This window comes from Chiloscyllium plagiosum, unplaced genomic scaffold (assembly GCF_037043375.1).
Source record: "Chiloscyllium plagiosum isolate Xiang-an unplaced genomic scaffold, Cpla_swu_hap1 HiC_scaffold_5, whole genome shotgun sequence".
NCBI lineage: Eukaryota > Metazoa > Chordata > Chondrichthyes > Orectolobiformes > Hemiscylliidae > Chiloscyllium > Chiloscyllium plagiosum.
In genome coordinates this window covers 124,232,221-124,258,321 of record NW_028270143.1, presented here as the reverse complement: position 1 = coordinate 124,258,321, position 26,101 = coordinate 124,232,221, and the positions used below count along the sequence as shown (strand labels likewise).

The 26,101-nt window shown below is 42.1% G+C and overlaps 1 protein-coding gene across 2 annotated transcripts in view; it reads left to right on the top strand.

Moving 5' to 3' along the window:
* The window catches only part of mindy4 (MINDY lysine 48 deubiquitinase 4), a 188,263-nt gene that overhangs the window by 84,414 nt on the left and 77,748 nt on the right, over nucleotides 1-26,101 (top strand). For both annotated transcript variants that reach the window (XM_043690847.2, XM_043690846.2), the window contains exons 9-13: nucleotides 7,518-7,609; nucleotides 8,836-8,937; nucleotides 9,710-9,773; nucleotides 16,092-16,157; nucleotides 25,773-25,840. In XM_043690847.2, coding sequence (XP_043546782.2) covers nucleotides 7,518-7,609; nucleotides 8,836-8,937; nucleotides 9,710-9,773; nucleotides 16,092-16,157; nucleotides 25,773-25,840 — 392 coding nt within the window. The remainder of the gene's footprint in view (nucleotides 1-7,517; nucleotides 7,610-8,835; nucleotides 8,938-9,709; nucleotides 9,774-16,091; nucleotides 16,158-25,772; nucleotides 25,841-26,101) is intronic.

Below are 26,101 nucleotides of genomic sequence, written 5' to 3'. Positions count from 1 at the left end.
TCGGGTGCAGCGGATGCAGTAAATGATGTGTGTGGAGGTGCAGGTTAATTTGTGACGCAGATGGAAGGATCCCTTGGGGCCTTGGAGGGAAGTGAGGGGGGAGGTGTGGGCGCAAGTTTTGTATTTCTTGCGGTTGCAGGGGAAGGTGCCGGGAGTGGAGGTTGGGTTGGTGGGGGGTGTGGACCTGACGAGGGAGTCTCGGAGGGAGTGGTCTTTCCGGAACACTGATAGGGAAGGGGAGGGAAATATATCCCTGGTGGTGGGGTCTGTTTGGACGTGGCGGATCCACTGTTTGGAAGTCCACTCCCGGCACCTTCCCCTTGGCCTCCTCCATCGCCAGACCATGGCAACATGACGCCTGGAGGAAGAGCGCCTCATCTTCCACCTAGGAACCCTCCAACCACAAGGGATGAATGCAGATTTCTCCAGCATCCTCATTTCCCCTCCCCCCACCTTATCTCAGTCCCAACCCTCTGACTAAGCACCGCCTTCTTGACCTGCAATCTTCTTCCTGACCTCTCTGCCCCCACCCCCTCTCCGGTCTATCACCCTCCCCTTAACCTCCTTCCAACTATCGTATTCCCAACGCCCCTCTCCCAAGTCCCTCCTCCCTACCTTTTATCTTAGCCTGCTTGGCACACCTTCCTCATTCCTGAAGAAGGGCTTATACCCGAAAAGTCGATTCTCCTGCTCCTTGGATGCTGCCTGATCTGCGCTTTTCCAGCAACACATTTTTCAGCTCTGATCTCCAGCATCTGCAGTCCTCACTTTCTCCATATGACTGCGATGGCTTGGGGCACAGAATGCTTTCTGGAGGGTTGAAATTTTCCTTTTTATAATACCCTGAAAAGTTATTGGTAGTTTCCTCTCATTGTTATATTTATTCAATGAAACTGACCCAAACTGCACACAGTAAAGACCCCAGCTGGATAGCTTGCCTGTAACCAATCAGTGGATCTTAGTTGCAATGAGAATTGGCAACTTATCTTACCTTGGAGATGGAAACACTTTGCTAGCGGTTTTACCCTGCTTAGTGATTGATAGAAACTTACAATGCAGAAGATTTGAAGATTGAAGCCATTCATCTTACTGGGCCTGTGCTCTTTGAAAGAGCGAATCAATTAAATCCATTTGAATTCTTTAGCATAGTCCTGAAGAACTTTCTGCTATGTAATCTGCTTTTAACTACATTGCACTACTAGATGATAACTCTCACTGTGGAGCCATAGCATCATACATTACGGGAAAAAGACTCTTTGATCCAACTCATCCATGCCAACCAGATATTCTAAACTAATCTAGTCCCATTTGCCAGCATTTGGCCTATATCCCTTTCAATCTTTTCCATTTATGTACCCATCCAGATGCCTTTTAAATGTTGTAATTGTATCAGCCTCCTCCACTTCCTCTGGCAGCTCATTCCATATATGCATCACCTTCTGCATGAAAAAGTTGCTCCTTAGGTCCCTTTTAAATCTTTCCCCTCTCACCCTAACCTATGCCCTCTTATTTTGGACTCCCCTACCCCAGGGAAAAGGTGTTGGCTACTCACCCTATCCATGCCCCTCATGATTTTATAAACCTCTATCAGGTCATCCCGCAGCCTCCACCGCTCCAGGGAAAATAGCCCTATCTTATTCAGCCTCTCCCTATAGCTCAAATCTGGCAAAATCGTTTCTGCACCCTTTCAAGTTTAACAACATCTTTCCTACAGCTGGAAGACCAGAATTGACTGCAATATTCCCCCTAAAGTAGCCTCACTATTGTCCTGTACAGCCACAACATGACATCCCAACTCCTAGACTCAACGCACTGACCAATAAAGGCATGCACACCAAACGCCACCTTCACTACCTTGCCTACCTGCAATTCTACTTTCAAGGAGCTATGAACCTGCAACCCTAGGTTTCTTTGTTTGGTAACACTCTCCAGGACCCCACTGATAAGTATCCAACCCCTGCCCTGATTTGCCTTTCCAAATTGCAGCACCTCATATTTATCTGAATTTAAATTCCATCTGCCAATCCTTTGCCCATTGGCCCACCTAATCAAGGTCCAGTTGTACTCTGAGATAACCTCCTTCACCGTCCACTGCACCACCAATTTTGATGTCATCTGCAAACTCACTATCCATGCCATCTGTATTCACATCCAAATCATTTATTATAAATGACAAAAAGCAGTAGACCCAGTACCAATTCTTATGGCACGCCATTGGTCTCAGCTCTCCAGTCTGAAGTACAACCTTCCACCAACACCACCACCACCAAGGAATATATCAAGTGAAGTTATTTGGGTGGAACTGAGAAGAAAGAGATGATCACCATATTAAGATTGTACTATTAGCATTTCAATAATTTGTAATGAGGTCTCCGCTATTTGTAAGAATGCAGTCGATTCTGATATAATGAAACAGTTATGTTCTTGTACGATCTTGCGTTATAAGAAAATTATGCAGCAGGCGTGTCGTTTAAAGAAATGGGACCGGATTTGCATTGTAGCCAATACAGATGAAGAAAGTTTGTGTTCTATAAATACTAGTCTAAATCAGGTCAGCACGGTGGCTCAGTGGTTAGCACTGCTGCCTCACAGTGCCAGGGACCCGGGTTCAGTTCCCGCCTCGGGCAATTAGATTAGATTCCACACCTACAGTGTGGAAACAGGCCCTTCGGGCTGACAAGTCCACACCGACCCTCTGAAGAGAAACCCACGCCCTTTATTTACCCCTGACTAAGCCACCTAACACTATGGGTAATTTAGCATGGCCAATTCACCTGACCTGCACATCTTTGGACTGTGGGAGGAAACCGGAGGACCCAGAGGAAACCCACGCAGACACGGGGAGAATGTGCAAATTCCACACAGATAGTTGCCCTAGGCGGGAATTGAGCCCGGGTCCCTGGTGCTGTGAGGCAGCATTGCTAACCATTGAGCCACCGTGCCGCCCACAACAAATACAACGTCCCTGTGTGTTTTCAAGCCCAAACCCTTCGATTAATAGCTGAACGCGCTAACCAATTGCACCACAGAGACAGGTCTTTGTAGCGTTTGCACATTCTCCCCGTATCTGCGTGGGTTTCTTCCGGGTGCTCCGGTTTCCTCCCACAGTCCAAAGATTTGCAGGTTAGGTGAATTGGCCATGCTAAATTGCCCATAGTATTAAGTGCATTCGTCAGGGGTGAATGTAGGGGAATGGGTCTGGTTGGGTCCCTCTTCGGAGGGTCGGTGTGGACTTGTTGGGCCGAAGGGCCTGTTTCCATACTGTAGGGAATCTAATCTAAAATCTAATCTAAAAATCCTTCAATCATCATAAAGCCAATTTGTGTTGAAGAAACAAGCGTTATAGCAGAACCCACTGTAATAGGGTTGTAATAGAGGATTTTAACTTTTCAAATATAGACTGGGACTACCCTACTGTTAAGGGCTTGGTTGGAGAGGAATTTAAGTTGAATTGAATTGAATTTATTGTCCCGTGTCCCGAGGCACAGTGAAAAGCTTTGTCTTGCGAGCAATACAGGCAGATCACAGAGTTAAGTAGCATAGATAGTAAATAATAGGTAAACAGTGGCAAAAACAAAAAACACAGGTACAGGCAAATGTTAAGAGTTTGTGAGTCTATTCAGTATTCTCACAGCAGTAGGGTAGAAACTGTTTCGAAACCGGCTGGTGTGTGTGTTCAGGCTTCTGTACCTTCTCCCCAATAGTAGAGGTTGTAGAAAAACATTGTCAGGGTGGGATGGATCTTTGAGAATGTTGGCGGCCTTTCCTTGACAACGAGCCTGGTAGATGGATTCTACAGATGGGAGGTTGGCCTTTATGATTGTCCGGGCCGAGTTCACCACTCTCTGTAACAGTCTCCAATCTTGAATGGTACAGTTGCCATACCAGGTGATGATACATCCAGACAGAATGCTCTTGATGGTGCAACTATAAAAGTTGGCAAGGGTATTCACCGTCGTGCCAAATTTTCTCAGCTGCCTGAGGAAGAAGAGACATTGTTGAGCCTTTGTAACCAGTGCATCCACATGAAGAATCCAAGAAAGCTTGTTGTGGATGACCACTTCCAGGAGTTTGACACTCTCCACTTGTTCCACCTCTGTGCTGTTAATGTATGGGGGGGGGGGGGGGGGGGGGTAGGGGTATGAGTGACATCCCGTCGAAAGTCAATAATGAGTTCCTTGGTTTTTCTGGCATTGAGAGTTAGGTTGTTCCCAGTGCACCATTTTTCCAGCTCTTCCACCTCCTGTCTGTAGTCTGTTTCGGTGCCATCTGAGATTTGATTGACAATGGTGGTGTCATCAGCGAACTTGAAAATGGCATTAGTCTGGTATTTGGCGACGCAGCCATGGGTATACAGTGAGTACAGTAGGGGGCTGAGTACGCACCCCTGGGGGGCTCCTGTGTTGAGTGTTAGTGAGGATGAAATATTGTCCCCAGTCTTCAGTGATTGTGGCCTGTGGGTCAGGAAACCGAGGATCCAGTTGCAGAGAGTGGAGCTTAGTCCAAGATCACTAAGTTTAGTAATCAGATTCGAGGGGATGATAGTGTTTTTTTTGATTAGATTAGATTCCTGACAGTGTGGAAACAGGCCCTTCGGCTCAACCAGTCCACACCGACCCTCCGAAGAGTAACCCATCCAGACCCAGTAGGCTGAACTGTAGTCAATGAGTAGGATTCTTACGTAGCTGTTCTTAGTGTCAAGATGTTCTGGGGAGGAGTGAAGGGCAAGTGATATAGCATCTGATGTGGATAAGTGTCTATAAGAAAGATGTTTTGTTCATTATGTGAATATACCTACTAGAGAAGGAGCAAAACTTGACCTTCTCTTGGGAAATAAGGCAGGGGAAGTGACTGAGGAGTCAGTGGGGGAGCACTTTGGGACCGGTGATCATAATTGAATTAGTTTTAAAGCAGTTATGGAAAAACATACATTTGATCTTGAAGTTCTATATTGGAATTAGGCCAATTTTGATGGTATTAGCTAAGAACTTTCAAAGGTTGATTGGGAGAGGCTATTCGGAGAATAAAGGATACGGGGAAAGCAGAAGGCCTTCAAAAATGACATAATGAAAGTTTAGAGGCAGTATGTTTCTGTTAGGTGTAGGGAATGCTGGATGACTGGAGAAATTGAGGCTGTGGTCAAAAAAAGGAAGAAGGCATATATCAGGTATAGGTAAAAACAATGACTGCAGATGCTGGAAACCAGATTCTGAATTAGTGGTGCTGGAAGAACACAGCAGTTCAGGCAGCATCTGAGGAGCAGTAAAATCGCGTTTTGGGCAAAACCCCTTCATCAGGAATACTGGCAACTGAGATCAATTAAATCCCCTGTCGTTTAGAAAATTCCTCTAGGCTTTTTACAGGTACCTTGGGTCTTGAATAAGCCATTGACTGGATGAACAAGTGAACAATGGCCACCTGAAGGGATTTTGGGAATGCTATTAAGATGTTGGAATCTTAAGCACTAAAACAAAAAAAACAATCAATGTGATTTATGGCAACTACAAAATATCAATCAGCAAACATGTAATAAACTAGCTTTAATCAGTTTAACATCAGTTGATGTAAATCTGTTTAACATGATCAGCTATTAAACTATCAGAATCACCATGAATTAGAATTAATATTATGGTAATATTGGATCGTCATATTGCTGTTGAGTAATTTGCAACTCAGCTGATGTAATGAGCAAACAAAAGTAAATTTGGCAAGAAACTGCTGCAAAGTGAGCAAATATATCCAGCATCTTGTGATGAAAGTCTGAATCTTTTTGAAACCATGATTTTAAATCAGAGAACAGATGACTGAAGGCTTGTTGGGGGTCTTAATGAACGTTTGTTTGTATTTTGCGGTTTACAACATGAGATGAACAACATAAGACATGAGTTTTAGTGAAAGCTCGGCTGAGCAATTTTTATTTTTATTTGGTTGAAAGCTTCAGTTCAGAAGAGTCTTGAAATTGTATCAGAATTTAGTTTCTCTCAAAAAAAGGAGTTTGTTCAGAGCAGTTAAGGGAATAAATTACCTTGATGTAAGAGCATAGTTTGTGAAACTTACAGATCAGGAATGTTTGGTTAGAAATCTCTGTTGATTATTCAGAGGTGAGACAGTCTACAATCTCAGTTATATGGATATTCAAGAAAAAGACTTCCTAGCTCACAGCTCCGGAACATAGGTGGAAAAAAAGTTAATTGTCCAGTTTTGACAGGGAAGGAAAGTTTCTCTGGTCTTTGATTAACTGCCAAGTGGTATTGGACAAGAGATGGATTTTAGTTTGCAGTGTGATTTGAAATCTTTTGAACTGGGGAGGCACGGTGGCTCAGTGGTTAGCACTGCTGCCTCACAGCGCCAGGGACCCGGGTTCAATTCCAGCCTCGGGTGTCTGTCTGTGTGGAGTTTGTACATTCTCCCCATGTCTGCGTGGGTTTCCTCCGGGTGCTCCGGTTTCCTCCCATAGTCCAAAGTTGTGCCAGTCAGGTGAATTGGCCATGCTAAATTGTCCATAGTGTTCAGGGATGTGTAGGTTAGATGCATTAGTCAGGGGTAAATATGGAGTAATGGGGGATGGTTTTGGGTGGGATACTCTTCTGAGGTTGGTGTCGACTTGTTGGGCTGAAGGGCCTGCTTCAACACTGTAGGAATTCTAATTCTATTATATTTAAAATAACGTGGTTTGTTTTATTTTTATTTCTTTTCTGTGATAAACTCCAGTTTTATTCTTAAAACCTAATCTGCGGCTTTGTGCATTTATGCTGTAGTGAAAGATTTCCATGTTAAAGAAAGAAAAACAAATTGCCATCTCTCAAGTCAGGTTTCATTCTAGGATCTGACATGTCCTATAGTAAAATCAGCTGGGATCCTAATCACCTCTTCAAGGTTTTAGCATTAATTTAGAATTCAGATCGTCATGATACCATGTTCATCTGAGCTCATTGGTGTGATGAGAGTTCTGAGAATGCTGAAGACTGTTGATTGCTAGCAGATCCTGATTACTGGGTCCAGATAGCAATCCTTCATTTACTGTTTCTTGATAATGCCTGGAATTTATTCAGTAATGTTAGGGGGCATTTGATACCCCTCTGTATTGCCATTGCGTGCTGTACCTCATTCTGCAGCATTCCCTCAGTACTTCATTGGAGCATCAGCCTGGACTTTGTACTCAAGTCTCTGAGAGTGATCTCAGCCTCCTTTCTCAAGTGATCAACGTTACCATTTTGAAGAAGAGCACAACACTGCATGAAACGTATTCTCTGGCCTTTTTCTCGTAAATGTTTGTGGCAGCTTGTGGTGCACAAATTCGCTGACACGTTTCTTATACTACAACAGCAACTGCGCTTAATCCCAACTAAATATTTAGCTGTGGAAAGCATTTTGATATTCTTAGGTAATGAAAGATGTTGCATATGTAAATACAAGTTTTCTTTTCGGATCAAGGAAATTAATAGACAGGAATGCTGCATTGCTGAACTCCTGTATCATCTGGTTTACCAGCTTGAACAGTTCTGTTATCTTTTCAGGGTGGTCCTTGTGGAGTTTTGGCTGCAATTCAGGCCTGTGTCTTGCAAAAGCTGATCTTCGAGGACATAGCTAACAGTGGCAGTGAGGTCATGTAAGTGCATGTGTATACATTTTAAACAGGAACACGTATCACATCTAGTGCTCAAAAATACAGACATACAGGTCGTCAGGTAATTTATCCCAAATTCATTTACTAAGGCATTAAGAATTATGAAATTGTGGCCAGGTATGGATGACACTGTTTCACTTGAAATGTGAGCTTGTAACCATGTAATAATTGGCTATGTTTTTCTGCCATCTTCAAACTTAAAGGATGGCCAATGTTACAGGATGCTTAACTGAAACTGCACAGGGATAAATGACTTCAGGAAGAATGCCTTTCAGTATTGCCAATGCATGGGGTCTTGAAGATAGAATGAAACTGTTGTGAGGATCATCTTTAATGCCCTTGGCTTTCAGCAACATTTTAAAAAAAAAATTGTTTACCTTCACATGGCCTTTCGCATTTCATCTTGTCCATCTGTTTCTAGAATTTCCATCCCAAGCCTCTACATACCACTGGTCTACTAACCCAGAACCCTAGGCTAATGTTCTGGGGCCATGATTTAAATCTCAACGTGGTAGAAATTGGAAAATTGAATTCAAACAAAATTTGGAATAAATCTGGCTAACCTGATGGCAATCATGCAACAGCGGTTGATTGTGGGGAAAAAAACTCATCTGTTCTTATGGAAGAAAATCTGCAGATCATTACCTGGTTTTGTCTACATTTGACTCCAGACCCACAGTGATTGACTCCTAAATAACCAAGCAGGCCACTCATTTGAAGGGGCAATTAGAGTTGGACTACAAATGCTAGCCTTGCTAGTGATGCCAATTCCTGCACAAGAATAAAGGAGAAGAAACCTACTTCCCTCCCTCTCCTTTTTAAGTGAGAAGTCATACGACTCCAGGTCATAGTTCAACAGGTTTATTTGAAATCTTAAGTTTTTGGAGTGCAGCCCCTTCGTCACTCCAAACGCTGGTGATTTCAAATAAACCTATTGGACTATAATGTGGTGTCATGTGACTTCTGACTTTGTCCATCTCAATCCAACAGTGGCACCTCTATATCTACTTTTTAAGATGCTACTTAAAACCCACATCATGAACCAAACTTTTAGTCACTCTAATTTGGCTTGGTGTCCACATTTAGTCTGTTAACAAGCATATTAAGGGCTTTGGAAATGTTTTTTGTTTACTTTAGAAGTATTATATGTACATACAAGTTGTTGCAATGGGGTAATTGTGGTTTTTCTCCTTCTCTCTGACCTGCAGGGAACTGCAGCCAACCAATGGTCAGCGATCACAGTGTCTTGCATTGGCCATTGCAGACATATTATGGCGTGCTGGGGACAGGAGAAGAGCAGTAGTTGCTCTGTAAGTATAGAGTATAGACAGGGTCATGGATAAAGGTGAGATTTAAAATAGTACCATTTTAAATGGTAGCCTAACCTAAAACAGTGTAGGTTAGATGGGCATCAGATTAACGTCATAGATTGGCGCAACATCGAGGGCTGAAGGGCCTGTAATGTTCTTTGTTCTATGTTCTGTGTTACCATTACCACTCAACACCAGTTGAGTTACTACTAATGAGTTCAAGTCCCACTCCAGAGGACAAGTCCAAGCACTTCAGTGAAATGACATACAGTGATCAGGGGAGCGCTGTACTGTCCTTTGAATGAAATATTAAACAGAGGCCTGATCAGAATGTTACCAACTGAGCTGTGGCTGATGTCTTGAGAAGTGGATAATCGTTATTATGAAAGTGTAAAATTTAAGGGTTACATTCTCTTGCTGATCACAATCAATCAAACCTCAAGAAAAGGAGCAAGTTTTCAATACCTAAACCTGAAGCCTGATTTGTACAGGAACAAATCTTCTAGGAAAAAAACAATTGTAAAGCACTTGGAGACAGTGTGATGATTTGGTGAGATGCTATGTAAATTGAAGTATTTCCTCATCTTGCAGCAGAGTGAAAAGCTTCATAATTTTGGGAAAAGCTGATTACTTGCTCATCCTTCAGACAGGGCATATGTTGGCCCAATGTCAAAATGTGCAGGAATACTGTCTGAACTTGAGCATTAAGAGCCACCCCGTTTAGGTGTGTTTGCCCTACCACTTGTTTTACCTATATAACTGTTTGTTCTAGGTCAACAGGAAGACAGCAGTTTATCCCAGCAGGAAAATATAAAGCTGATGGGACAATTGAGACGGTATGTTTTCCCATATTCATTGAAAGTAGTTGTGGTTTTTCCTTTATGCAATGCATTAAAATGATATTAAATTACTGTGTGAAAGAGATATGGAATCACATTCAGTTCAAACTGGATTTGGATGATTTGAAAGAAAGCTGTGCATTGATGTGGTGCCTTTCACAACTTCTAGAAGTTCTAATGTGCTTTAGAGCTTCATTTGAAGTGTTTCTTATGTTGTAATGTATCCACACAATAAAGACTCCATTGTAATGATATGGGTCGAAATATATATATTGACCAGAATACCAAGGAAATATTTCCCTGGTGATCTTTGAAATGGTGTGATTGGAACACTTCATTTACCTGAAAGAGCAGGCAGAGCCTTGGTTTAATGTCTGATCCAAACAATAGCACCTACAACAATGCAGTGCTTGTTCACACAGTTTGGGATTTTGTACTTTCGAGTTGAAGTTGAATGGAAATTGTCTGACTTAAGTAAATGCAAAGGACTTATGGAAAACTAACTGTGGGATACTGGGAAAGAGGAGAGAAATGGAATGACTCAGAAAGCTCTTTCAGGAGGCTTCCTTCTGTATAATTGTATCCTCTTGTGTTGAGGGGAACACTTTTAAAGTTATTTTCCTCTATAGTTTCCATGTTCAATACAGCATTTAGAGTTTAATAATACAGATCTGGTAGCAGGAGCTGTGTCTTTTGTTGTAATCTCATCTGATGGTAATACTAGACAGGTAATATCCCAGATTGAAACCTGACTTAATGGACTGTACATTTTATTTTAGCAGTTGGTTACCATGATAGTCAGTCATTGAACACTGTCACACAAGTACTAGTGCAGTATTAACCAAAGTAAAGAAAGCTATATATATATATGCAAGGTAATTTGGAAAGATCTTGTCATAAATAGCAAAAGAAAGTTGCAAACCTTTTTCTCAGCAAGAAATGGGAAAAAAAATGGCAGATGCTGGAAATCATCAGCACAAACAGAATCTGCTGGAAAAAACTCGGCAAGTCTAGCAGCATCTGTGGAGGGAAAGCAGAGTTAATATTCTGGGTCCAGTGACCCTTCTTCAGAACTGGTCACTATGGAAACATTCGCTGTGCATAGAAGAGTGTGGGATGCTGCTTAAAAAGGAAATTAGGAGGGTAAAGAGGGGCCACAAAATGGAATCAAGGAAAACCCCAATGCTTTTTGCAAGTATATTAAAAGTAAGAGGATTACCAGGAAAAGAGTGGGACCTATTGGAGACCAACATGTCTGAGGAGCAGTGGATGTGGGTGAGATTTGAGAGTACTTCTCATCTGTATTCACAGAGGAAAATGCTGGGGATATCAGTTGGGATGATGTGGTTCGAGAATACCTTATTAATATGGAGAAGATATTAGATGTTTTAGTAGACATACAGGTGCAAAACTTCTCAGGGCCTGATGAGATGTATTCCAGGCTGCTGTGGGAGCCAAGGGAGGAGATTGCTGGTGGATATGTTTGACACTTTGCTGACCACAGATGAAATGCCAGATGACTGGAGGATAACTAATGTGGTTCTTTTGTTCAAGAAGTGCAGCAGGATATGCCAGGTAACTACAGATCAGTTGGACCATGTTACTGGTAGGAAAATAATGTAAAACTTCTGAAGGACAGGATTCGTCAGTATTTGGAAAGGCTGGAATTGATCAGAGATTGTCAGCATGGATTTGGTAGCAGGAGATCCTGTCTGACTAATCGAGTTTTTTGAAAAGGTAACTAAATGTAATGATGAGGGTAGTGCAGTTGATGTGGTTTAAATGGACTTCAGTAAGGCTTTTGACAAGATCTCACATGGACAGCTGGTCCAAAAGGTAAGACCCCATGAGATCCAGTGCAGATATCTGGTCGGCATGGACGGGTTGGACCGAAGGGTCTCTTTCCGTGCTGTACATCTCTGTGACTCTTAGGTTGGCAAACTCAATCCAAAATTGGCTTGCAAATAGGAGGCAAAGAGTGATGGTGGAGGGTTGTCTATCAAAATGGAAGCCTGTGATCTGTGTTTTACCACAGGGATCGATCTGGAACCCTTGCAGTTGTATGTACATTAATGACCCAGATGTAAGTATACAAAGTGTAGTTAGTACGTTTGTGAATGACATGAAAATTAGTTTTGTTGATAGTGAGGAGGATGGTCTTAGACTACAGTCTGATATTGGTTAGCTCGTAAATTGAAAAGTGATAATTGGAATTTAAAGCTGATATGTGTGAGGTGATGCATCTTGGGAGGTCTATAATGGGAAGGATGTACACAATGAATGGTAGATCCCTACAAAATACTGAGTAACAAAGCAACCTTGGTGTATAAGTCCATAGATCCCTGAAAGTGTCAGCACAGGTAGCCAGGGTGGTGAAGGTGGCATATACAATACTTGTCTTAGCCAGATCGTAGAATATAGGAGCAAGGAAGTCTGGTTCCAACTTCAGTGTGGAACAGAACTGCATACAGTATTCCATCAGTGGCCTGACCTGTTCCATATTGTAAAAGTTTAACCTCACAATGCCTTACAATTAAACATCCAAGCTGTTTAATTCCATCTACCAATTCCACCTCTTCTGCTGAAATAGTCTCACAACTTTAGTTTTATACTTGTCCTCACTAGAACATTCTTGGCATAGTTACCATGCTATACCCTCTTTATTGAATTGAATTGAATTTATTGTCACGTACCGAGGCACAGTGAAAAGCTTTGTCTTGCGAGCAATACAGACAGATCACAGAGTTAAGTAGCATAGATAAGTAAATAATAGGTAACTAGCGGCAAAAACCAAAAACACAGGTACAGGCAAATGTTAATTAAACTTGAGGTCCATCAAAACTATATTGTTTATTTTAAAGGTTATTCATGGGATGTTGCCTTTGCTATCTGGATAGAAGTCTATAAAATTATGAGATGCACGGATGGAGTTGACGGTCAGCATCTTTTTCCCAGAGTTGAAATGTCTAATGTAGGGGTCATGCACTTAAGGTGAGAGGGGGAAAGTTCAAAAGAGATGTGAGGAACAAGTTTTTTTTAACACGAGAGTCTGGAACATGCTGCCAGGGGTGGTGGTGGAGGCACATACAATAGATACATTTAAGGGATTTTTAGATAAGCACATGAATATGCAAGGAATGGAGGGATATGGACCAAGGGCAAGCAGAAGGAATTAGTTTAATTTGACATCATGTTCGCCTCAACATTGTGGGCTGGAGAACCCATTCCTGTGCTGTACAGTTCTATGTTTTATGGAGCAACATTTTTTGCCCTCCCTAATTGCCCTGCAAAGGCTGGTGGTAAGTCACCTTTTTGAACTGCTGCAGTTTAGTTGTTGTAGGTGCTGTTCAGACAGCTTGCTCGTGCCTGCATATTATTGTGCTGCCACCTCTGCTGGGTCTGTCCTGTCAGTGGGCCAGTCCATACTCAGGGATGGTGATGTGGATATCTGCAAAGTATGACTCATGAGGGTGACTATGTCAGGCTGTTGTTTGACTAGTCTATGACAACTCTCCAATTTTAGCACGAGCCGCCAGATTTTAGTGAGCAGCTTTTTGCAAGGTTGATGGGGCTGAGTTTGCCTTCATTTCTGGTGCATAGGTTAATGTTAGCTAATCCAGTTTCAATCCCTTTTGGGACCTTTTACTAGTTTTGTAGAACTGTGTAGCTTGTTCAGGCATTCAAGAGGCAATAAAGACTCATTGCTGTAGGTCAGGAATCATGTAGCAGGAGAATCGACGTTTCGGGCATAAGCCCTTCTTCAGGAATTATGCCCGAAACGTCGATTCTCCTGTTCCTTGGATGCTGCCTGACTTGCTGCGCTTTTCCAGCAACACATTTTCAGCTCTGATCTCCAGCATCTGCAGTCCTCACTTTCTCCAGGAATCATGTAGGCCAGACCAGGTAAGGATGTTAGTGAATTAGATAGGTTTTATGACAATTGATAATGGTTTTATATCATTTTTAGACTTTTAATTCCAGAATCTTAAAAACATTTAATTCAAATCTCCTGTGGTGGGATTGGGACCTGGGTCACTAGATATTTACCTGCATTTCTGGATTACTTATCCAGTGACAGAAAATGTCTCGAGGCTATCACCAAATCTCATTCAGCTATCAAATCTGATCTCAATAACCTAAATTGGTTCAGTTAAACAGCACCTCCGATTTTAACTTGCATCCTCCTTTGCAAGCTCTCTGACCTCTCAACTCCTTGACACTGTAATGTCATTAAAGGTGCTGTAATGACGGAGACTGGAGGAGTGCACACTCGCTCTCATCACAACTCCATTGCTTGCAACATAAAATCAAAACTACTTTTTCCACTTACCAACTTGACCAATTAAATCCCTTATCTGTATTGGATTTCAAACACCAGCTTCTATCAACCAGGTTGATACTAGCCTGATAATCTAGTTGGAGGGATGTTCTTATGAGGAGAGTTGAGTTATTGTGCTTGCATTCATTGGAATTTAGAAGAATGACTTTCTTGACATACACAACATTCTTAAAGGGACTTTTCTGGGTGGATGCAAAGAGTTTGTTTCTTCTTGCTGGAGAGTTGAGGACCAGAGGCATAATCACAGAATAAAATGATGTCCATTTAAGATAGAGTTAAAGAAGAACTTCTCCTCTGAGAGTAGGGAATCTATGGAATCCTTCACCTCAGAGGACTGAGGCTGGGTCGTTGAGTATATTCAAGGCTGAGACAGACAGATTTTTAATCAGTAAAGGAATCAAGGTTATGAGAAAAAGGCAAGAAAGTGGAGTTGCAGATTATCAAATCAGACATGATCTCATTGAATCGGCAAAAGTGAGGACTGCAGATGCTGGAAACCAGAGTCTAGATCAGAGTGGTGCTGGAAAAGCACAGCAGATCAGGCAGCATCGAGGAGCAGGAGAATTGACGTTTCGGGCAAAAGCCCTTCATCAGGAATGGAGGGAGAGAGCCTTCAGGGTAGGGGGATAGGCTGGGGAGAAGGTAGCAAAGAGTACAATAGGTGAATGGGGGAGGGGATGAAGGTGATAGGTCAGAGGGGAGGGTGGAGCAGATAGGTGGGAAGGGAGATTGGCAGGTAGGACAGGTCATGGGGATGGTGCTGAGCTAAAAAGGTAAAAACAATGACTGCAGATGCTGGAAACCAGATTCTGGATCAGTGGTGCTGGAAGAGCACAGCAATTCAGGCAGCATCCGAGGACAGGCAAAATCGACGTTTCGGGCAAAAGCCCTTCATCAGGAATAAACTGATGAAGGGCTTTTGCCCGAAACGTCGATTTTGCCTGTCCTCGGATGCTGCCTGAATTGCTGTGCTCTTCCAGCACCACTGATGGTGCTGAGCTGTCAATCTCTCTTACCTGCCAATCTACCCTTACCTCCCAATGTACCTGCCAATCTCCCTTCCGACCTACCTGCTCCACCCTCCTCTCTGACCTATCACCTCCATCCCCACTCCCATTCACCTATTGTACTCTTTGCTACCTTCTTGAACGATGGTTAAGATGATATTTTCTCTCATTAGGTAATCTAAGACTAGTGGGCATAGTTTGGCGATGAGGAGTCTCTCATATAAGATAGAAATGATGAGGATTTTTTTTTCTGAGAACATCAGTGGTTCTCAATGGAATTCTTGTTTTGAGAGCATGGAGAAGGATGCGTTCTCCTAGAGTTGAGAGTGTATGCTGGAAAGCACAGCCAGTCAGGCAGCATCTGAGGAGCAGGAGAGATAATGTTTCAGACATAAGCCCTTCATCAGGCTTATGCCCGAAATGTTGATTCTCCTGCTATATGGATGCTGTCTGACCAGCCTGTTCTTATCCAGCGTTCACTCTCGACTCTGATCTCAAGCATCTATAGTCCTCACTTTCTCCTGAGTTCTCCAAGATCCGTGCATGGCTATCAGTGTGCTGATGCTGCTAACAGCATTAACTACTGATCACGGAAGTCGCTGCAGCATGCTGACCTTGGAAGTCCACTAAGGAGTAAAGTTAGTGGGAACTCTAGTGAAATGTTATTGAAGTTGAGACCACTGTCTGATCAGCCATAATCTTATCAAATGGCAAAACAGGCTCAAAGGACTCAATGGCCTTCTCTCCTATCTCTTATGTTGTCAAATATGTTATATAAAGGTAAGTTCTGTGAGTAGAGTTGTATTAAGTGCATTAGATTCAACCATATTAGAGCCTATGGGTGTACAAAATTTTATAGTTAATCTCTGAAGATAAACAAGACTGATTTTTAAAATTAATATACAGGACTTATTCAAACCTTGTTAACTTATTGTTTTGAACTAATAAGTGAAATATGTTCCCTTTCAGATTATACTGAACACTCTGACAAACTTCCAGGACCTGACAACTTTTCTTCAGCAAAATGTTGGCCAGGTTTGAGCTACTCTCTACCTTCTGTTGGTTTGAGCAAATGTACGAAAGAAAATGGAAGCAAATAAAAAGCTCATTAAGGATACAGATCAGGCATGTTAGTGTATTGCTACAAGAAGAGGTGGTTTTGGGATTGGGATGCAAGCCCTGGAGTCACTGAGTCTTACAGCATAGAAACAGGCCCTTTGGCCCATCATGTCTGTGTTTACCAACAAACACCAAATACAGTAATCCCTTTTAATGGCACTGGGCCGGTATCCTTCTATGCTCTGGCATTTTCAGTTTGCATCCAGATGTTTCTTAAATGTTAACAAAATATCTGCCTCCACCACCCTCTCAGGCAACGCATTCCATATTTCTACCACCCATTGAGTGAAAGGTTTTTTTTGCTTCTGATCTCCACCACACCAGGTACACCTCACTTTAAACTACATGGTCTTAGACACATCACACATCTATCATTGGGCAGATTCTCATGTTCTACTCTTACCCCTCAGCCTCCTCTGCTTGAAGGAAAACAAGTGCTCATCCAGATGCTGCTTAAATGTTGTGAGAGTACCTGCCTCCTCCATCCTCTGTCATGTTCCATGTATCTACCACCCAGATTAAAACAAACTTCCTTCAGATCTCCTCTAAACCACTTGCTCCTTACCTTAAACTGATGCGCTGTGGTCTTAAGACACATACTTTCTGCAAAATTCTCTGCCATGGGGAAAAGATTCTTACAATCTACTTTGTCTATGTCTCTAACAATGTTTTATTAGATCCCTCCACTATCAGCCACCTCTGCTCCAAAGAAAAAGCAATCCCAGCTCCTCCTCATAACTGATTTCATCCCAGGGGTAATACTAGTGAATCTCCTCTGCATCCTGTCTAGTTCAGTCAAGTCCTTCTGATAGTGTGGCAAACAGAAGTGCATACATTATTCCATCTGTGGCCTAACCAAGTCTCTATAAAGTAGTAACAAGACTTTCTTGCTCCTGTATTCTACACCCCAGCTAATGAAGGCAAGCATCCTGTATTCTGCCTTCACCCTGTCTATCTGTCATGACATCTTCAGGGACTCGTACATCAACATCCCTTTGTTCTTCAGTATTGCTTAGGGACCTCCCATTCATTGTGGTATATCCTTCCCTTATTAGATCACCCAAAATGCATCACCATACACTTATCAAAATTAAATTCTATCTTGCATTGCTCTGTCAGTTTACCAGCTGATCAATATCAGTAGCTGAGACCACCGCGTTATCAACATCACTAATGTTCATGTCATGTACAAACTGACTTAATTATACCTTCAATATTCACATCTAAGTTGTTAATGTTCATAATAAGTAGCAAGGGTCCCAGCATCAAACCCTGTGACACACCACTGGTCACAGGCTTCCAGTTACAAAAACAAAACTCCACTATCACTCCTGGCCTTCTTTTGCAAGCCAGTTTTGGATCCAATTTGCCACTTGCATTGGATCCCATGGGCTCTTACCTTTTGAACCAACCTTTCATGTGGAACCTTGTCAAAAGCCTTACTGGAATCCATGCAAATCACATCCATTGCAAAACCGTATCAATATATTTAGCCACCTTTTTTAAAAATGAATTAGACAGAACTCCCTTTAACATGTCCGTGCTGACTGTCTCTGATCAATCCCTGCAATTCGAATGTTTTCCAATAGTTTCACTACCACTGAAATGAGACTAACTGGTCCATAATGTCCTAGCCTATCCCTGCTACCCTTGAACAAAGGAATCACATTGGCTATCCTCCAGTCATCTGGCACTTCACCTGTGGCCATGGAGTGTTAAATATATCCAGCAGAGATCCAGCAATCTCCTCCCTTTTCCTGCCATAATATTCTGGGATGCATTACGTCAGATTCTAGGGAGATATGCATCCTTACACCCCCTAAAGTATCAAATTAATCGTTATTAATCTTCATGCGTTCTAGAACCTTACCATCCAACTGAAATCCAACAATTTCTTTCTCCTGTCTGAATACAGATGAAAAGTATTCATTTAAGACCTCACCTACATCCACTGGCTCCTTGCACGGTTTGCTACTTTGATCTGTAGTGGGTTCCATTCTTTCTTTGGCAGTCCTCTTCCCTTTATAAATAAGAGTTTTTCCTTAGTCCTATCTTGTCAATGGTATTTTGTGATCCCTCTTTGACCTCCTAATTTCTTTATTAAACAATCACCTGCACGCACTTTATACTTTCGAAGGACTCTCCTCGTTTTAATGCTCTATGCATGGCATATGCTTCCTTTTTCTTTATCAAACTCTTGGTATGCCTTGACATCTAGGGTTCTCTGGACTTTTCACCTTTGCTCTTAAAGGAATACACTGGACCTGAATTCTCACTTTACTACTTTTAAAAGACTCTCACTTTCCAAATATAGACATTGTGCCAGAACTGCATGCTGAACCCAAACATTAAACTCAAGCTCATCTAAAATCACCCTTTCCTGTTATAAATCTTGCTCACCGATTGCTACAGCATTTGCTGACTTATTCTGGTTCCGATCCACCTACACTTGCTTGTAAAATTTGTATCTCTTTAAATCTCTACACGACCTCTTCTCTGTAACCTCCAGCAGGAGGAGAAAGTGATAGTGGAGGGTTTTTATTTGGATTGGAGGCCTGTTACCAGTGGTGTTCCACAAGGATCAGTGCTGGGTCCACTTTTGTTTGTCATTTATATCAATAATTTAGATGAGTATGTAGAAGGCATGGTTAGTAAGTCTATGGATGACACCAAGATTAGTGGTATAGTGGACAGTAAAGAAGGTTGTCTTAAGTTTACAAGGAGATCTTGATCAATTAGGTCAATGGGCTGACGTGTGGCAGATGAAGTTTAATTGGATCGGGGTGAGTTATTGCATTTTAGTAAAACAAACAAAGGTGGGATTTGTACAATCACATATAGATATTGTGGTTCAGAAGGCTTACCTTCATTGTTCAGACCTTTGAGTGTAGGGGTTGGGATGTTATGTTGAGGTTGTACAGGATATTGGTGAGGCCTCTTCTAGAGTAGTGTGTGTAGAATTCTAGAGTTCTCAAATCTTGCTAAGTACTGTGTCCAGTTCTGTTTGCTTTGTTATTGGAAGGATATTATTGAGCTGGAGAGAGATCAGAAAAATTTACCAGGACCTTGCTGGGAAATGGAGGGTTTGAATTATAAAGATAGGCTGGGACTTCTTTTACTGGAGCATAGAAGGTTAAGGGGTGACCTTAGAGGTTTATAAAATAATGGGGGACATGGGTAGAGTGAATATCAAACATCTTTTCCCTAGGGTGTGGAATTTCAAGACTAAGTGGCATAGGGTTAAAGTAAGAGAAGAAAGATTTTAAAAAGGCATGAGGGGTAAATTTTACATAGTGGTTTGTGTGCAGAATGAACTTCAAGAGGAAATGGTGGTACAGTCACAACATTGAAAAGACGGATAAGTTCATGAGTAGGAAATATTTGGAGGGATATGGGCAAAGTGCAGTCAGGCAGGACTAGTTCAGTTTGGGATTATAGTCGGCATGGAATGGTTGGACCGAAGGGTCTGTATGACTCTGAATTCGCAACCTTCTGTGTCTTCCAACACAGGCCTCTTGTGCACATCCTTCTCTTTGATCTGCAGTTATTGGTCCTGCATTTAGCCACCTATGTTTAAGTTTGGAATTTCCTTACCAAACTGCTTTGTACCTCCATTTCTCAATCTGCTTTAAGCTACTGCTCAAAGACTGTCTTTGACTAAGCTGTCGACCACTGATCCTAATTTTGTCTGATCACCTGACTAATAAGTGCCTTGGATTTGATTTGCATCAAAGGTGTGACATAAATGCAACTTAACTTTATTTCTCAGGATTACTGATTTAGTGTGCACTTTTTCTAGTGTTAATCATCTGTTTCAGGTCCCTAGCAGCTCCAGTTTTTTGGCTTTGATGTGTGCCTTTTGATGCTAGTGGGAGAAGTAAGGGGTATTTGTAGAGTGCATCATGCAGAGAGCAATTAAGCGTGCAGGCATTTGCTGGAAGAAACTGCAGTTCCCCCACAAAGCCTGACACTACTGTGCAGTATGTCAAATGGAGTAAACAGTGAAAGAGCCAAATATTTGTGGTGATGTGTGTGACATCCTTTGTTGAGCACAGAGGCCACTGTGTGTATGTTGTTTCTGTTTCCAGCACTGGGCTATTTTTAATGCTACTTGCATGATTGTAATTGCCCAATATCTGTTCTTAGAAATCTTTACAAGGACCTGTTAAAGAAAAGCTTTTACACTTCAAGGTTCAGTTAACCCAAAATATCTATCGCCCAACAATCTGAAAACCAATCTCACTACCGTGCCCTTTGTTCTTTGCTCTGATTCTTGACTATAGGAGTTTGTTTATCATCTTGCGGCTGTACAGGAGATTGGTGAAGCCACTTTTGGAGTAATGTGTACAGTTCTGGTTCCCCTGCTATAGGAAGGGTGTTATTAAATTGGAAAGAATGCAGAAAAGATTTACAAGAGTGTTACTGGGGGTGGGGAGGGGAGGGGAAGGGGGGGCAATTGAGTTATGTGGATAGGCTGGGATTTCCACCCCTGGAGTGTAGGAGGTTGAAGGGTGACCTTATAAAGGTTTCTAAGGTCATGAAGGGTGTGGATAAGAGGAATAGCAAAGGTTTTTTCTCTAGGTAAGGGGAATTCAAAACTAGAGGGCTTAGATTTAAGGTGAGAGAGGAAAGATTTAAAATGGACCTGAAGAACATTTTCATAGAGGGTGGTGCATATATGGAATGAACTGTCAGCTAGTGGTAGAGGCAGGTACAGAAAGATATCTGGCCAGGTATGTGAATAACAATAGTTTAGAGGGATATGAAGCAAACGTAGTCAAATGGCACCAGTTGGGAAATGTGGCTGGCATGGATGGGTTGGACCGAAGGGTCTGTTTCCATCTGTATGACTCGGAATCTATCTCTCCCTCTGGCACATCTTAGCCCCAGCATCACTCTACTGAATTTTCACTGCATTACCATAACACCATAAGAACTAGGAACAGGAGTGTGTTTTTCGGCCCACAGGCCTGCTCCACTATTCAGTAGGATCATGGTTGATCTGACACTCCTCATGTCTACTTTCCTGCATTTACTCCATAGTCCTTGATTCCCCTACTGATCAAGAATCTATATATCTCAGCCTTTAATATGCACAAGGATTTTGCCACAGGGAACAATGAGGGCAAGGAGTTCCAAAGACTTTCAATCCTCAGTAGAAATTCTTCCTTCTTTCAGTTGCACGTTTGCGCTATCATATTCTGAGACGATGGCCTCTGGTCCTTGACTTTCCTGTGAGGGGAAATAGCTTCTTGGCATTCCCTTATCAAACCCCATTAGAAACATTTCAATGAAATCACCTTACATTCTTCTAAAATCCGGTAAGTAGAGTTCCAACTTGTTTAGCCTTTGCTCATAAACCAATTCCTCTATACCAGGGACATCCTAGTGAACCACCTCCAATGAAGTGATATCTTTTATTAAAAAAAGAGACTAAAGCTACCCAGTGTACTCCAGATGTGTCTCACTAGCACCCTGTATAGTTACAGTATGACTTCTCTACTCCTATACTACAAACCCCTTGAAATAAGGGACAACATTCTATTAGCCTTCTTTATTGAATGTAAGTTTGCTCACTGAGCTGGAAGGTTTGTTTTCAGACGTTTCATCACCAAACTAGGTAACATCATCAGTGAGCCTCCGGTGAAGCGCTGGTGTTATGCCCCGCTTTCTATTATGTGTTTAGGTTTCCGTGCGTTGGTGATGTCATTTCCTGCGTTGGTCGTGTCATTTCCTGTGTTGGTGATGTCATTTCGTTCGCGGGTGTCTCTCTGTTGGATGGTGTTGGTTTCCCATCTTCGGGCCAGTTTTAACGTATTGTGTCCGAAGTTAGCTGCCTTCTTGAGGCATGAGCAATAATGGCGGTGTTGCTAGTGATGCCTGTCTTCGTTGAACAAAGAATGAATACAACAGGGTGGCACGGTGGTTCACAATTAGCACTGCTGCCTCGCAGCACCAGGGACCGGGTTCGATTCCATCCTCTGGTGACTGTGCAAACTCCACACAGACATAGTCCGGGTGCTCCAGTTTGCTCCCACTGTCCAAAGATGTCCAAACACTATGGCCATGCTAAATTGCCCATAGTGTTCAAGGATGTTAGGCGCAATAATCTGGTGTAAATATAGGGTAGGGGAATCGGTCTGGCTGGGTTAATCTTTGGAGGGTCAAAATGGACTTGTCGGGCCGAAGGGCCTGTTTTGACAGTGTAGGGATTCTATAAAAACATTCAGTTCTATTTAAAAAAAAAGATGCAGGGAATCTTAAGACAGATTGACCAGCTTGAAACAGTGCCAGGAGATAATGTGATGGGCTGTTCAGTTAAAGAAGTGGAATAAAAATGAAATAGTCAGCATGTCACAGCATCAATAGAGAGAAGTATTAACATCAAGCTGCTAATTGAAAAAGATCAGAGCTTTAACAGTCTTGAATAATGCAGAGGAAGTGCTTGCAAATATTTTACTCAAAATATTATTTTACTCACTCCCAGTCCATTACTTGTTCTTCAGTAGGAAGTATAAAATAAAATGGTGGTAATGTCACTGGGTTAATAATCCAGAAGATCGGGCTATCAATCCTGAGGGCAGGGGTTCAAGTCTCACCACAATCTGGTGATATTTAAACTAAATTAAATAAGTAAGATCAGTAATGCTGGCCATGAAGATATCATTGATTGTTGTAAAAATCTATCTGGTTCACTAATGTTCTTCCTTTAGGAAGGAAATCTACCATCCAGGTCTGGCCAAACAAACCACAGCTTTGTGATTGACTCTTAATTGCCCTCTGAAATGACCCAGAAAGCCACTCAGTTCAACATACTGTTGACATTCTGAATTGCTTGTTGCATTTGCCCACTAACTTTCAGTGATTAATGAACAACGTTTCCTGTAATTTTCTTTTCTACATGGACTCTTTGTCATCGATGAGTGGTCATTGCTCCAGTCTGATTCTTTTTGCTGGCTGAATCTCATGTCATACTCACTTCCTAGTTCCAGTTTGTTGGCAACTAAGCACCCCGACAGGTTAAACAGACAACAGTGTAAACAACGCACAATAAGAGTTGGTAGCTTGCTTTTTAATATACACAACCTACATACAACCCCAGAGCCACGGAAATGTGGTTGGCTCTGAATTGCCTTCTGAAGTGACCCAAAAAGCCACTTAGTTCAAGGGTACTTAGTGATGAGCAAAAAATGCGGGTCTTGCCAGTTCCTCAGATTCTGCCTGACCAGCTGTGCTTTTCTAGCTCCACACTCTTCAACTCTGATTTCCAGCATGTGCAGGCCTCACTTTCTCCTCCTTGTCAGTGATGTCCACACTACATGAAAGAGTGTAAAGATATTCTCATTTACGTTCAGCATTACCTGCCTATTGTAATCTGGGGTTCCCTAATGTCCAGTTTGGACATCGTTGATTTTAGTGGACGGTGAGTCAAGCTTGAAATCTTGTGCTGAGAATTTCAGTCCCTGCATTCACCTTGCCTTGGATACAGGTCATAGAGTCATAGAGATGTACGGCGTGGAAACAGACCTTTTGGTCCAACCTGTCCATGCTGACCAGATATCCCAACCCAATCTAGTCCCACCTGCCAGCACCGGCCCGTATCCCTCCAAACCCTCCCTATTCCTATACCCATCCAAATGCCTCTTAAATGTCGCAATTGTACCAGTCTCCACCACATCCTCTGGCAGCTCATTCCATATATGTACCACCCTCTGCATGAAAAGGTTGCCCCTTAGGTCTCTTTTATATCTTTCCCCTCTCACCCTAAACCTATGCCCTCTAGTTCTGGACTCTCCCACCCCAGGGAAAAGACTTTGTCTATTTATCCTATCCATGCCCCTCATAATTTTGTAAACCTCTATAAGGTCATCCCTCAGCCTCCGATGCTTCAGGGAAAACAGCCTCAGCCTGTTCAGCCTCTCCCTATAGCTCAAATCCTCCAACCCTGGCAACATCCTTGTAAGTTTACCTTTGAGCCAGTTTTGTATCCAATTGGCTAGTTCTCCCTGTATTCCATGAGATCTAACCTTGCTAATCAATCTCCCATGGGGAACCTTGTTGAACGCCTTACTGAAGTCCATATAGATCACATCTACTAATCTGCCCTCATCAATCAGCCAGCATAGAGATGAAGGGCATCTGGCAGCCCAAGTACCTGATCAAAAATATGAGAGATTACAGCCACATACATGTTACTATTAAATGCTTGAGATGTAAAGACCCTATATCTTTTCTATATTTTTGATTGTGGGCCAAAATGGGAAAAGGTCTGTTTTAAAAGCCAAGGATTGTTGAAGGAATTGCTTGTCTTAAAAGAAAGCTACCACCTGTTAACTGCAAGTGTTATTTACGTTATTGTCTTTTCAATCTGTTGGGGATATTTAGTTGCAGACGAACTGGCAGGAGTGAGTGAACACACCATTAAATTCAGTTGTCCACAAGTAACTTATTGGGCTTTGAAGTGAGGAACACTTGTCGATGACAAATGTCCATGCAACAGCAAACAAAATGCCAGGAAATGATGTTCATAAATTGCTGAATGCTAGTGTGTGGGTGCAGCAAGCAATTCAGAATGCCAATAGAGTCTTAGCCTTTATTACATGAGGATTTAAGTACAGGAGCAAACATGTCTTGCTTCAATTGTGTAGTTCAGTGGGTAGACCGTGTACCTGGAGGACCTTGTCTATTTCTGGTTCCTGTGCCTAAGGAAGGATGTACTTGCCCATGGAGGAAGTGCATCAGAAGTTCATCACTAGTCTGATTCCTGAAATGGCGGAACTACTCTACGAGGACAGATTGAAGACACCCGGTCTTTGTTCTCTAAAGTTTACAAGAACCAGATGCAGGCTCGTAGACAGAACATTCTTAGTGTTTGACAGATTAAATTCAGAAAGGCTGCTTCCCCTGGTTGTGGGCACCAGAACCAGGGATTGAGAGCTAAGATGAGTAACCTCTTCACTCAGAGGGTGATGAAACTTTAGAATTCTGTGTCCCAGAGGGTTGTGGAAGCTCAGTTGTTAACCAAGTTCAAGACAAATATTGATAGAATTCTAGTTACTAATGACATCAAGAGATATGGAACCCAGAGATAATCAGCCATGATCTAGAATGGTAGAATGGGCTTGAGGGGCTGAATGGCCTACTCCTGATCTAATGTTCCTAATAGATCATAAACACAAGCATGAGAATGTCCAAGGACCAGAGAGACCTCAAACTCTGAGGACCAATCTAGCTGTCACAAAGTTACTCCATAACCCTTCTCTCTAGCTATCAGAGTATAAATGTAAGTTTCAAAAGGAAAGTGAATAGATACTTGAAAATGAAAAAAAAACATGCAAGGGTATTGGAAAAGTCCAGCAAATTATAGTTAATTGATAAGTCGTCGAGAGTGCTCGCATAGGCATGAGAGGCTGAATAATCTCTCTTTAATATATCATTTATGGATTCTATCGGTATTTTATCAGGACATCAGAACGCTGTTTGAGCAGCTTGAAAAGAAGATAATTGTTGTGTTTGTTTCTTGCATTCTAGTTTGAGATTGGACCATTTGGCTGTATTCTACTGACATTGTCTGCCATTTTGTCTAGATCCATTGACCTGTAAGTACTTTCTTTTTGGCTTGTAAGATATCAATATTTATTTTGTTGAAGATATTTAATTCTGTAAACTGAAGTTTTAATTAATTTTCTGATCAGAGTGGGGTTAGGGAGGTGAGTGACAGGGTATTATTATTATTTACTGTTAACCAGTGGGAAAGTGGAACACGTGTTCTCAATGTGTTACCAAAGATGGCCACCAAAACCTATGTATGTTCAGGTGGTGCCACAATGCCAGTAAGACATGACTCGACCTCTGTTGCC